General features: G+C 45.4%; 1 protein-coding gene across 1 annotated transcript in view; it reads left to right on the plus strand.

The window, feature by feature from the left end:
* Positions 1 to 5,524, plus strand: part of LOC142312912 (uncharacterized) — a 131,808-nt gene extending 126,284 nt beyond the window's left edge. The window contains exon 13 of the mRNA XM_075351900.1: positions 3,532 to 5,524. Within this exon, the coding sequence (XP_075208015.1) occupies positions 3,532 to 4,901 (1,370 nt within the window). The 3' untranslated portion in view covers positions 4,902 to 5,524. The remainder of the gene's footprint in view (positions 1 to 3,531) is intronic.
* The last annotated feature ends 8,462 nt before the right edge of the window (positions 5,525 to 13,986 follow it).

Raw genomic sequence — 13,986 nt, forward strand, 5'->3', positions numbered from 1 at the left:
GACACGGTGGTTGGATCCAAAGATCTCAAATTTGGACTCATCAGACCAAAGCAGAGATTTCCACGAGTGTGAGACGGTGTGTCCAAACTTTTGGTCTGTACTGTACATATATGTATTATGCTCACCTTACCTTCCGTTCCATCGCTGGTCTCCTGGAGCTTGCAGTTTGCCGATAGAGCATGTGTATTTGGTAACCATCGCGACGATGGAGGATCTTCCGCTGCCAGAGCGCTGACGTCAAAGGCAGGAGCCGCTTGCCTCTGATTGGCCAGCGCGCTGCCTTTGAGTAGCGGCTGACAGGGGAAGTCCCTCCCTCTTCGCGATGGTTGCCGATACACAGCCTGTAGCGGCGAACTACAAGAACCATGAGGCTGGCGATGGAACGGAAGGTAAGGTGAGCATAATGTGTGTGTGCGCGCATGTTGTGTGTGCTTGTATGGACTGCATGATCGGGTTAGAGCGCAGTGGATGTACGGAACCGGAAGTGTGTGCGGTGAGGATTTGCTCGTACAGCAAAGCTTGCTCGTAAACTGAGTTACAAATTTACAGCAAGCTTTGCTCGTTAAGCAAAATACTTGCTAACTGGGTTACTCGTTAAGCGATGTTCCACTGTAGTAGCATTGAACAACCTGTAGGTAAAAGAAGTACTTGTTTTGGAGACTGGAGATTCCTCTCTCTTCCTCTTTCTTTGAAATTAAGCAAATTACCGTCTGTAGTTATTTATGATCATTATTCTTCAGTGGATATATTTTGGTTTTTGGCAGCACTATTTTTTTTCACTCTTATTATAACATCAATAATTGTTTCTCTTTTATACATTACCATTCTTAGAATATTGACTATTTTTTGCATGTACCTGAATATTGTAATTATTGAACATTTTTTGTCTTGACAACCTTATGCTTTCTGTTAGTGACCTCTTCTTTTTAATTCACTTGTATCTTTTATGAATTGTTTGAATAAAGATTTAATTTTATCTAAAAACATTCAATTGACTTACATACTCATGTCTTTTTAGGTTGCTGGTTCCCATCTTTTAGTAAAGTGCCCATCCTTGTCCCCATACTGTAACAATATGCCCTTCCTGGTCCTCATCTTGTAGTAATGTGCCCATACTTGTCCCCTTCTTGTATTAATGTGCCCCATCCTTGTCCCCTTTGTGTAGTAATGTGTCCCATTCTTGTCCCCATCCTCTAGTAATGTGCCCATTCTTGTCCTCTTGTAGTAATGTGCCCATTCTTGTCCCCAACCTGTAGTAATGTGCCCATCTTTGTCCCCTTGTAGTAATGTGATCATCCTTGTCCCCTTCTTGTAATATTGTGCCCACCCTGGTCCCTTTCTTGTAGTCATGTCCCCATCATGTAGTAATTCCCCATCCTGGTCCTCATCCTGTAGTAATGTCCCCATCTGTCACCTTCTTGTAGTATTGTGCCCATCCTTATCCCTTTATTGTAGTAATGTGCCCATCCTTGTCACCTTCTTGTAGTATTGTGCCCAACCTGGTCCCCTTCTTGTAGTAATGTGCCCATCCTTGTTCCCATCCTGTTATAATATGCTCTTCCTGGTCTTCATCTTGTAGTAATGTGCCCATACTTATAACCTTCTTGTATTAATGTGCACCATCCTGGTCCCCTTTGTATAGTAATGTCTCCCATTCTTGTCCCCATCCTGTAGTAATGTACCCATCCTTGTCCCCATCCTGTAGTAATATGACCATCCTTGTCCCTTTGTAGTAATGTGTCTATGCTTGTCCCCCTCTTAAAGAAATATGCCCATTCTGGTCCCCTTCTTGTAGTAATATCCCCATTGTGTAATAATGTCCCCACCCTAGTCCCCATTTTGTAGTAATGTGCCCAGCCTTGTACCAATCCTGTAGTAATGATCCCATCCTTGTCCCCTTGTAGTAATGAGCCCATCCTTGTCCCCTTCTTATAGTATTGTGCCCCTCCTGGTCCCCATCTTGTAGTAATGTCCCCATCTTGGTCCCCATCCTGTAGTAATTTCCCCATCCTTGTCCTTATCCTGTAGTAATGTCCCCATCCTTGTCCCCTTCTTATAGTATTGTGCCCATCCTAGTTCTCATCTTGTAGTAATGTCCCCATATTTGTCTCCATCCTGTAGTAATGTCCCCATCCTTTTCCTCATTCTGTAGTAAAGTGCCTATCTTTGTCCCCATCCTGTAGTAATATGCTCCTCCTTGTCCTCTTGTAGTAATGTGCCCATCCTTGTCCCCTTTTTGTAGTAATGTCCCCATGATGATCCTCATTCTGTAGTAATGTGCCCATCCTTGTCCCTGTAGTAATGTATCTCATCCTTTTCCTCTTCTTGTAGTAATGTCTCCTTTCCTGGCCCACCTTTTATTGCAATGTCCCATCCTGTAGTAATTTGCCATATTATGCTGTTTTTCATATGCACATAAAAAAATGTAAACAAAATAAATTATTCTTACCTGTCCTCCATTACCTTGGTGTTCTCTATCATGCTTCTCACGGCCCTGCGGGCCATGGACCCCTAATGATCGTGTCAGGTTCAGAGGCCGTCGTCATCAGCGTTTTATTTCATTTGAATGAATCGCCGACGCCGCGCAGAGAAGCTCTCTGCACAGCTTTATCTATGGCAGCCACTCGCCAATCACAAATAGGAATAACGTTTGGAACACCATTCTAAGTCCGAACTGGGTGCAAAAACCTAAAAAAACATCACTATGGGGAGATAAGGTATGCACACCAGTGACTATGCAAGGGGAATACATGAAATAGCAGAAACTGCTGTGTGAATACTGACTTGAAAAATCCAATAGCTATATGCAAGAGTGAATATGTGAAAAATGGAATCTGCATTACTGCCATGAACATATGAATCAAGAGAAATTTAGCTACTGAATTGATCAATGCAATAGAGCCCCAACACTACGCCAAAAGAGAGAAATACTTTGGCGTAGTGTTGGGGCTCTATTGCATTGATCAATTCAGTAGCTAAATTTCTCTTGATTCATATGTTCATGGCAGTAATGCAGATTCCATTTTTCACATATTCACTCTTGCATATAGCTATTGGATTTTTCAAGTTTTCAAGTCAGTATTCACACAGCAGTTTCTGCTATTTCATGTATTCCCCTTGCATAGTCACTAATGTACTCGCCAATCACAGTCTAGCAACTGACTTCCTATGCTGACATCAGCTGCTTGCCTCTGATTGACCGGTGGCTGCCTTAGGTATACGTGTGCAATTCAGTCAAATGAAATAAAGATCTGAGGGCGGTGGACCTCTGCATTGGCCACAATCATCAGGGGTCCCTGGCCTTCAGGCTGCATGAAGAAGCCTTAGCCGCATGTGGCCCATGGGCCATGTGTTTGAGATCTCTGTTTTACACATTGTTGCTCTGAAGTCTATTGTTAGATTGTCAACGGTTTTTGTTTCAGTAAATCAATTTTTCTACATGACTTGCAAGTTCTATGGATAATTTTAAAATGTTATACAAATATATTTTTCAGAATATTTTATTAAAAAAATAAATTTAATTCTTGGCAGATGACTGTACAAGAACATCACAGCGAAAATGGATATCTACAATTTTTAAATCAGATGACTATGTGATCACACAAGACATAACTGAAGTGAATGCCATTACTCCAGATATTCCATCATCCCTTCACAGCAATGATCTATCGTCTGATAATTTTAAACAGGTCCTATCTTCTGATTCAACACAGACTAGTATTAAATATAAAAGAAAAGAAAGAGGGATTAAAAATCAAACTGCTCTTAAAGCGAAGAAGCTATTTTCAAGTGCTGAATATAGAAAATGTTTTTCCCTTAAAACATCTTTTGTTACTCATAAAAAAATTCACACAATGAAGAAAAGATTTTCTTGTGCAGAGTTTGGGAAATGTTTTAACCAGAAATCAGAGCTTGTTATTCAAGAGAGAGTTCATTCAGGAGAGACACCTTCATGTTCGGAATGTGGGAAATGTTTTGCAGATATATCAAATCTTGTTAAACACCAGAGAATTCACACAGGAGAGAAGCCATATTCATGTACTGAATGCAGTAAATGTTTTAATCAAAAATCAGGTTTAGTTATCCATCTCAGAACTCACACAGGGGAGAAACCATTTTCATGTTCAGATTGTGCAAAATGTTTTACAGAGAAATCAAGTCTTGTTATACACCAGAGAGGTCACACAGGTGAGAAGCCTTTTTCATGTTCAGATTGTGGGAAGTGTTTTATTAAGAAATCAGCTTTAGTTCTCCATGAGAGAACTCACACAGGGGAGAAACCTTTTTTATGTCTAGAATGTGGGAAATGTTTTGCAGATAAATCACACCTTGCTAGACATCAGAAACTTCACTCAGGAGAGAAGCCCTTTTTATGTTCAGAATGTGGGAAATGTTTTAATCAAAAATCAAGTTTAGTTGTCCATCTGAGAACTCACACAGGGGAAAAGCCATTTTCATGTTCAGATTGTGGGAAATGTTTTGCAGAGAAAGCAAGTCTTGTTATACACCAGAGAAGTCACACAGGGGAAAAGCCTTTTTCATGTTCAGAATGTGGAAAATGTTTTTCAGAGAAATCAAATCTTGTTAGACACCAGAGAAGTCACACAGGTGATAAGCCATTTACATGTTCAGAATGTGGGAAATGTTTTAATCAGAAATCAGATTTAGTTGTTCATCAGAGAATTCACACAGGGGAGAAACCTTTTTCATGTTCAGAATGTGGGAAATGTTTTGTAGATAAATCAGGTCTTGTTAGACACCAAAAAAGTCACATAGGAGAAAAGCCATATTCATGTTCAGAATGTTGGAAATGTTTTAATCAGAAATCCGATTTAGTTGTGCATCAGAGAACTCACATGAGAAAACATATATTTTTACAAACTATACAAGAAAACATATAACAGAGACAGTCAAAGTAACGACAAAAGAATAAATTAGAAAGGAAAAAAAAGTTAGAACTTACAGTAGAAGTAAAACATATGCAGTTACTACCACACATTGATTATCTAAAAAGCAATACAACATTAAAGGGAATTTGTCACCAGGTTTTTTCCACCTAATCTGAGAGCTGCATAATGTAGGGGCAGAGATACAGATTCCAAAGTAGTGTAGTTTTGATTAATCAGCAGGAGATTATCATTAAAGGACTACTTGGGGTGCTGCCTGGTAGTCCAGCATATTCATGAGCTCTGTATAACTGCTAGATCTGCAGCAGAAAAAAACATTCATTTTATTCAAATGACAGCAAACAGCTCAGTAAGTGACACATCGCTGTAATCAGGTTCTCTGTGTCTACATTATGCTGCTCCGAGATAAGGTAGCAAAAACATGGTGACAGATTCCCTTTAAATATGTTACATTGTTTTATAACTATATAGTCACTATATGGATAAGAGTATTGCAACCCCCTCCACCTCCTTCCTCACAAAGAAAATACCAAAAGATTTTTCCTCCTTTTTTCTAAATCCTAATCTCAGTGATCTGCCATTCATTACAGTTTCTTTATATCCACAATCTCGTTGTCTGAACAAACGTCTTTAGTTTATGTATATTATAATAATAAACTTGTTCATGTTACAAGTTACTATTTAAATCTATGATCCATTCCTTCTTTGTAGGAACATCTGATGTGATCCATCTTTTGTTAAATAGTTTCTGTGCTAAGTATAGGAGGTTTCCAGGACGCCACATGACAGCACATCAGGAGTTGCACCTTTGACCTCTACAGGGACAGGAACGCAAGAGGTTAAAAGCTCCTCCCCTCCCCATCTCCTCAGTGTTTTTTCCTATCCCTGTACAGGACGGACGCAATCTTACCGTCAGGATGTACGGGGTCCAGGCGGATCGGGGGGGCTCGCTCTCTCCTTCCGTCCTGTCAAGCAGCCCCTGGCCGACACCTCTCAAGGAGAGGTCCCTCAGCCGGCTGATGGAGCAGGAGTTCCTGGCACCAGCCGCTTCCCTCAGGAGAGGGCTCTCGGCGTCCCGCTGTCTGCCGCTTGCAGGAGGCATTTCCGGGTTTGCGCATAGCGTGCGTTCCAGGCTGGCACGCACGCTGACGCATGCACAATAGGACGAACGTCCGCATTTCCGGGTAAGGAACATGGCGGCTCCCCGGGAGGCGACGTGCGCTCCAGAACGGAGCTCAGGAGGCGGGAATGGGACCTGGCGTCACCCACACAGGTAAATAAAACCTCCGGGTCCTCCACATAATGATTGTATCACAAATTTTGCTGCGGTGTTTTCATAATGGACAAGCGTGACAGGTCAGAAGCCAAATCCCCTGAGAGGTCCCAGGATCATGTGAGTGCCGGTGCAGAGGGGTTCCCCAATAGTGGAAGTAGTGGGGTCAGCTCTTGTCTGTACCTTCTGTTTTTCAGGACTCTTCCACTGCACGCACTGGCAACATCCCTCTGAGAGCTGTTCGGAAATCAATCAAAATTAAAAAATGCGCAGTTTGCAATTTACGGCTTTTAGACTCCTGCACTAAACAATTCTGCGACTCCTGTATTGCTAGGTTGGTTTTGGATGAGCAAAAATCCCTCCTGACTGATATGAGGGCGATGATCCGGGAAGAAGTGCAGTCTGTTATTGCCGGTTCATCGTCCCAGCTGGCCTGTAGGGACGCACCACGTAAGAGACAGAGACCTGACATGGAGGTCTCTTCAGAAGAGGAGGAGCTTTCCTATGACTCTGACTCACAGATGGAAGATGAGGCGATAGGCCCGGCTCCGGAGGAGGAAAGGCGTTACCTCTTTTCCTCCGGTGATACAGATGACCTCCTTAGGGTGGTCAGAAAAACTATGATGGTATAAGAGCAGGAACAACCTCGATCGGTCCAGGATGAGATGTTCGGGGGGCTCCGGTCACAACGCTATAGAGTGTTCCTGGTAAATCAGCATGTCCGGGCGATGATCATGGAGGAATGGCAGGAGTCTGAATGGAAGTTGGTGATTCCCAGGGACTTCCGTAATCGCCTTCCCTTTGAACCGGATGATATTAAGGAATGGGAGGACGTCCCGATGTCTCGGTGGCTAAAGTGGCTAGGAAAACTGCTATCCCCTTTGAGGACTCTTCTGGGCTTAAGGACCCTATGGACAATGGACAGAAAAGCTGACGGCCTCCTAAAGTAGGCGTGGGAAGCTTCAGCGACCACGATCAAGACTAACATTGCGGCAACCTCAGTGGCCAGGTCCATGTCCAGGTGGCTGGATGACCTGAACACTCTGGTTCAGGAGAGGGCACCCAGGGATACTGTCCTGGAATCCATAGCCCTCCTGAAACTGGCCACAGGATTCAAGGCAGACGCCTCGGCAGAGTCTATTCGGTTTTCTGCCCGTAATGAGGCGTTGACTAATTCTGCTCGTCGCGCCATCTGGTTAGAAACTTGGTCTGGGGATAGCGCCTCTAAAAACAAATTGTGCTCCATTCCATTCTCTGGCATTAGAGTTTTTGGTCCCACATTAGATGACATCCTTGAGAAGGCGTCGGATAAAAGGGGATTTCCCGAGGATAGACTTCATCGGGGGCCCCCCTCACGTCGCTTTCGGTCCTTTCGGGGATCTGACTACAAAGGCAAGGGTAAATCAGGTAGATGGAGCTATTACAAGGGAGGTTAAGATAGGAACCCCCCCCCTTTGACTCCAGAAAAAAACTGGATCGATCTTGACGGCAGAACAGTTGGCGGCCATCTGGAAAGGTTCCAGGAGGAGTGGAAAAACATCACGTCCAATCCTTGGGTCCTCCAGGTGGTGTCACAGGGGTGTCCCTCCCGACCGCTTTCTTCTCACGAAATTTCGGTCTCCCACTTTGTCCAACCTTCTCTGGTCCGAGGTCAACGCCTTGTTACTCACTCAGGCCATATGTCCTGTTCCTCTCCAGGAACAGTTTCGGGGTCACTATTCCAGTCTCTTTACTGTTCTAAAACCGTCGGGCACGGTTAGATTATCAATCTAAAGCCTCTAAACCGCTTTGTCCGCTACAAGAAATTCCGTAAGGAATCCATCAAATCGACCATTCCTCTCATAAATCACCACTCCGTTATGGCCACGATAGATTTAACAAACGCTTACTATCACGTAGCCATTCATCGCAACTGCCAGAAATTTCTACGGTTTGCCGTAGAGAGATGGGGGGAAATCTATCATTACCAGTTCCGGTGCCTTCCCTTTGGCCTTTCCTCCGCTCCCAGAGCCTTTACAAAAATAATGACGGAAGTGGTCGCCCACCTCAGGACGCAAGACGTCAGCATTGTTCCCTACTTGGACGACCTGCTCTTGATCGCGGACACGCCGGCTCAGTTGTCTCGGAAGGTGACAGTCGTTCTTGCCCAACTCCAACAACTAGGCTGGTTGTTGAATGCTCCCAAGTCCAACTTGCTGGCGGAATCCAAAAAGGTCTTCCTCAGAATCCTTCTGGACTCGGATGCAAGGATGTCTTTCTTGCCAGCTCAGAAGGTGGAATCTCTTCAGGCCAGAATGAGGTCCTTCATCCATCCGCGGACATGCACGGTTCGAGAGGCAATGAGGGTGTTAGGATTGATGACATTGTGTATTCCGTACGTCCGATGGAGCCAATTTCATTCCAGGCACCTTCAGAGTCTGGTACTTTCCACTCCGGTAGGACGTCGCTGTTCCATAACCAACAGGTCCACTTTAAACAGCAAGTTGTCCCTGCCACTTCGCCTCCGTCGTTCTCTGACATGGTGGACGGACCTCGAACACCTCTCGCAGGGTGTTCATTGGGACTCCTCGCCCTCTGTTACGCTCATCACAGACGCCAGCCAAACCGGTTGGGGGGCGCACGTGGGCTCCCATTACTTCCAGGGCACTTGGCGGGACCAGATGGCAACACAGTCCTCCAACTTCAGGGAGTTGAGCGCGGTCTGGCAGGTCCTCCGCCAACAACAGCACTTGTTCCTGCATCGTCACCTCCGCGTGCTCTCGGACAACGTCACGACGGTGGCCTTCCTCAGACACCAAGGGGGGCCCAAACATCCGCAACTACAGGCGTTGTCACAGACTATCTTCCACTGGGCCGAAGTCTCAGTGCTATCGGTCTCGGCAATCTATCTGAAGGGCTCGGAAAACACCCTAGCGGATGATCTCAGCAGACACAGGGTGGATCCGGCAGGTTGGGTTTTGAACAACTCAGTGTTCCGGTCTCTGGTCGATAGGTGGGGCACTCCTCGGTGGGATCTGTTCGCCTCCAGGAGCAACACGAAGGCCAAGAAGTTCTTCTCCCTCGACCCAAGGGACCGCCCGACCGCGGTGGATGCAATGTCACAAACCTGGGACATGGATCTGGCATATACGTTTCCTCCTCTTCCATTGCTTCCCAGGGTTCTCCGGAAGATCCAGCAGGACGGAACCAGAGTCATCTTGATTGTACCGTACTGGCCGAGGAGGAGCTGATTTTCTCTCCTTCAGACTCTTGCAGTGGACGCACCCATGTTCCTTCCGCTACAGGAGGATCTCCTCAGCCAGGGCCCAGTATTCCACCACGATCTCTTCCATCTTCATCTGTCGGTTTGGATCCTGAAGGGAGGATCCTGAAGAAGAAGGGTTTATCCATGGCTGTTATTTCTACTCTGCAAGCTAGCAGGAAACCTGTGACCCAGTCCATCTACCGGCGTATTTGGACGAGGTTTTGTAGTTTCCTTGGGGAAGAACCGGTGGATAGGGCTCATCCTGATATCCCTCGCATCCTTGAATTTTTGGAGTCGGGATTTCACCAGGGTCTGAAACCCAGTCCAAATCTCGGCGCTCAGTGTTTTTTTTGACACCTCCTTTGCCTCCAATCCATGGATCATATGTTTTGTCAAGGGCGTCCAGAGGCTCCGACCCACCATTCGCTCTACGGTACCACCTTGGGATCTGGAACTGGTTCTCAATGCTCTATGTGAGTCGCCCTTTGAACCGCTGGAGGCGTTGCCTCTTCCGCTGTTATCCTTCAAGACGGCCTTCCTGGTGGCCATTGCTATGGCTAAGCGGATTGGCGAAATGCAAGCATTGTCCATTCGCCCTCCTTATCTTCAGGTCCTGAATGACAGAATCGTTTTGAAGCTCGATCCCATGTTCCAGCGCAAGGTAGTCTCATCAACCAATTTGGCCCAGGAGGTGGTGCTACCATCGTTCTGTTCCAACCATTCCAACCGGACCGAAGAACGCCTTCACTCCTTGGATGTACGACGAGCTGTCTTGGCCTATATGGAGGCTACCTGGAGCTGGCGGATAAATTCTACCCTGTTTGTGCAGTTTGCGGGCCGGAACCGAGGAAAGGCGGTGTCTAAGGCAACGCTGTCTCGGTGGGTTAGGTCTGCTATCACCTCTGCTTACCAGTCTGCCGGTAGGGATCCTCCCACTCACATTCGGGCTCACTCCACCAGGGCGTTGTCCACTTTCTGGGCTGAACGGGCGGGGGCTTCCCTGGAGCAAATATGCCGTACTGCGACTTGGTCTGGTCCCCATACGTTTTGTAGACACTATAAGCTTGACATCCTTGCCGATCAGCAAACTTTGTTTGGTCGGAGGGTTTTGCAAGCTGTTGTCCCCCCCTAATATGGATTACTTTGGCATTCTCCTGATGTGCTGTCATGTGGCGTCCTGGAAAATAGGAATTACTACCTACCGGTAATGATGTTTCCAGGAGCCATCATGACAGCACTATTATTTCCCTCCCTTCCATGCTTGTTGTTCCACTTTTTTGTATGCCTTGCTGTCTAAATAAACATGTTGTTGTTCCCATCCTGGTGTGGTACTTGAAAAAGTCACTGAGGAGATGGGGAGGGGAGGAGCTTTTAACCTCTTGCATTCCTGTCCCTGTAGAGGTCAAAGGTGCAACTCCTGATCTGCTGTCATGATGGCTCCTGGAAACATAATTACCGGTAAGTAGTAATTCCTATTTTTTCAGTGGGAACTGATTCCCTTTTTTTATACGCCAATACACAATTATTGGGTCTAAGGAGACTTTGATTTTAAATACCGTATTTTTCAGATTTTTTAGAAGTAGCAGAGCTAGAATTGTCGTGGGACCTTGTGTGGATTACGTCGGATCTAGGTGTTTTGGGGGTTAATAAATTAGTGAAAGATAGTGTTTGTGTTTATTTCTTTTCACTTATAGAATAGTATGGGCGAGTCTCATAGACACCCCCCATTACTAATCTAGGGTTTAGTGGCAGCTGTGGGCTGCTATTAACTGTTTATTACCCCGATTGCCACCACACCAATCGTGAAGAACTGGGTAAAGGACTGGGATTGTTGCATCTAATAAATGTGGCAACCCTGGGCAGCTGCAGGCTGATATTATTTAAGGCTGGGGTGTCCAAATAAGCATGGGTCTCCCCAGCCTGAGAATACCAACCCCCAGCTGTCGGCTTTATCATGGCTGGGTATGAATACTGGGGGGGGACCGCACGCAACTTTTTGCTGCATGCAGTTCCTCTTATTTTAATACACTTCGAAGATATGCGCACGGCTGGGGGCATCAGCCTGTAGCCATATGCTTTATGTCTGCTGGCTAGCATATCATCGGGGCACCCAAGTCAGTATTTTTAATTAATTTTTACCCTACGATATAGACCCACAGACAGGGTCTGTGATTGGAAGTGATAGACATGCTGTCACTCAGTGTGGGGACACGAGTGTCTGACTGCAACCAATCACAGACGCCAGTGGGCTTGGGAAGCAATGCATATGTATGAAGTTAATGAGCAGCCCTAGAAGTGAATGAGAGGCCGTGGGAGCAGTTGCAGCGGTGCCAATGACTCAGTAAGTATATATTTTTTCTTTAAATTTACTTTATTTTTCTTATTGCCCAAGTGCCGGGCCTGGCACTCGGGTACGTTTGAACCCACACCCGTCGGACTTTATAGTCCAGGTCCGCCCATCACTATTTTTCACCCATTGAATAAAAAAAACGCATTGTCAAAAACGCATACACTTTTTTGATGTGTTTTTGAGCCCCAGGCTGCATTTGTGACCACAGGATGAAATTCCGTGGTCACCACAAAGATGCAGTGTGCGTGCATTGCCAAACTTCACCTTATTGGAACACTAAATGAAGTTAACCCTTTGATGACCAGCGTATTTCTCATTTTTGCACTTATGTTTTTTCTTTGTTTTTTGTTGGGTTTTTTTGCGTTCTTTTTGCCATATAAATGGTTGGAGACATAATTGCTCACATCAGTCTAATTACGGTGATATTAAACATTGTTTTAATTTAAATGATGAAAAACTTTTAAAAATTGCAAAAAAATATGCTTTCGTTTTGCACTTTTCAGTTTCAGCATTTAAATTTAGTTTTTTCAACTTTTCCTTTTTGTTAGTTTGGCATTAACAATTGTTCATTTGTATAAATTTGGCATAAGGCGAACAACAACTACTTGTTAAACAAATTTTTTGTTAATATTAAAATTTACTCTATTTTTTCCTTTCAAGAAGGGGACTCGTGTTGTTCACTTGTCTCTAGTGATGAGCGAGTATGCTTGTCAGTACTCGGTACTCGCACGAGTATCACTGTACTCGGGCTACTCGGCGGGGACCGAGTAATTTCGCGATACTCGTGCTGTACTCGTGGTCCTGCATGTTGGCGCTCTTTTTAGAGCCAGCCCTTATGCAGGGATTGGCTGGCAGACCACTGCAATGCCACAGCCCTGTTGTGGAATTGCAGTGATTGGCCGGCCCTCACAGCATGACCGTGCCTTTAGCCCGACACTTCCCCGCTCGGCTACGGCCCCTCCCGCACTCCACTCCGCGTGTATATATATATGCACGCTTACACACACACGCACGTTTTTTTTTTTAATTTACAGTTTTATGGTTTCTACATGCTGCCGGTGGTCATTTCAGAATAATACTCGGGTCCCCCATAGGATAACATTGGGCTCGGTGCTCGGGCCGAGTACACGAGTATCTTGGAATGCTCGGCCCGAGCCTTTAGCACCCGAGCTTTTTAGTACTCGCTCATCACTACTTGTCTCAGCTATTTGAGACAGTTTTGCTCTCTTAGCTTTTGGATTAACTTGCCCAATAGATGGTTGTATTTGGGTGGCATTTTAAAAAAAACGGTCCTTAGTATTATAACTGGAGATTAATCGATCCATGGAAGTTCGGTTCGGCGGGTACAGACGGACTTTTATATACAGTTCGGTTAGAGACGTGGACTTGAGAAGTCACTGATTGGCAGTTCGGGTCTCTGCCCACAGGCGGCCTGCAATAGCCAAAACAGTTCCAAGGGATGATGGGCGGGCTTGTTTAAAGCACACCAATCACCAGGATTTTCCTATATAACGTAAAGCCAGTGCTATACTGGCTCTATCATGCTGATTCTATACATACTATACCTTTAGTTGTCAGCTAGGATGTATCGATTTTGAAACACAAGCAAGTAAAGATTGTAAAAAAACCATTTTTTTGACTGACAGCAGCTGATAGCTGGGGTGGGTTTTGATAGTGATTTCTGCCCACTGCCTGTTGTTCCTCCCCCTATTATTTATGCTAATTCTATTATAGAAGTGTTTTACTAATGGTTGGGTTGAGTCTAGAATGTACGGGCTCCTGCCTGGTTTGTGGGCGTGACTGGCTTGGTTGAGGGCGTGGCAATGTTTCTATAATCTTGCAGGCTTCACCCCCCCTGCACCCCCCCATCTGGGGGTCTTACCCTCAGACCCCCGCTTCTATTATAATCAACTCTATGCGCACATGGGCTTAGAGAATGAATTTTTATTCCCGCTGGAAACATTGGGCTGGAAACATCATGCTGCATTTTGAACACGCCCTATCACATGACAAGTTGCGTCATACCGTGCAGGAGCCCGTACACTCTATCATCTACTCTAATGGTTGTGGCTAAAAGGACCTGAGCTGATGTCATAACCATGTGACCAGAAGGGGCGGTACCTCAGCCAACATAGCTGATACCAGGAAGCAACATTATTTTTTTGTTGGTTGAGGCCCCGCCCCTTCTGTTCATATGCCTATGACGTCAGCA

Source organism: Anomaloglossus baeobatrachus, chromosome 5 (assembly GCF_048569485.1).
Source record: "Anomaloglossus baeobatrachus isolate aAnoBae1 chromosome 5, aAnoBae1.hap1, whole genome shotgun sequence".
NCBI lineage: Eukaryota > Metazoa > Chordata > Amphibia > Anura > Aromobatidae > Anomaloglossus > Anomaloglossus baeobatrachus.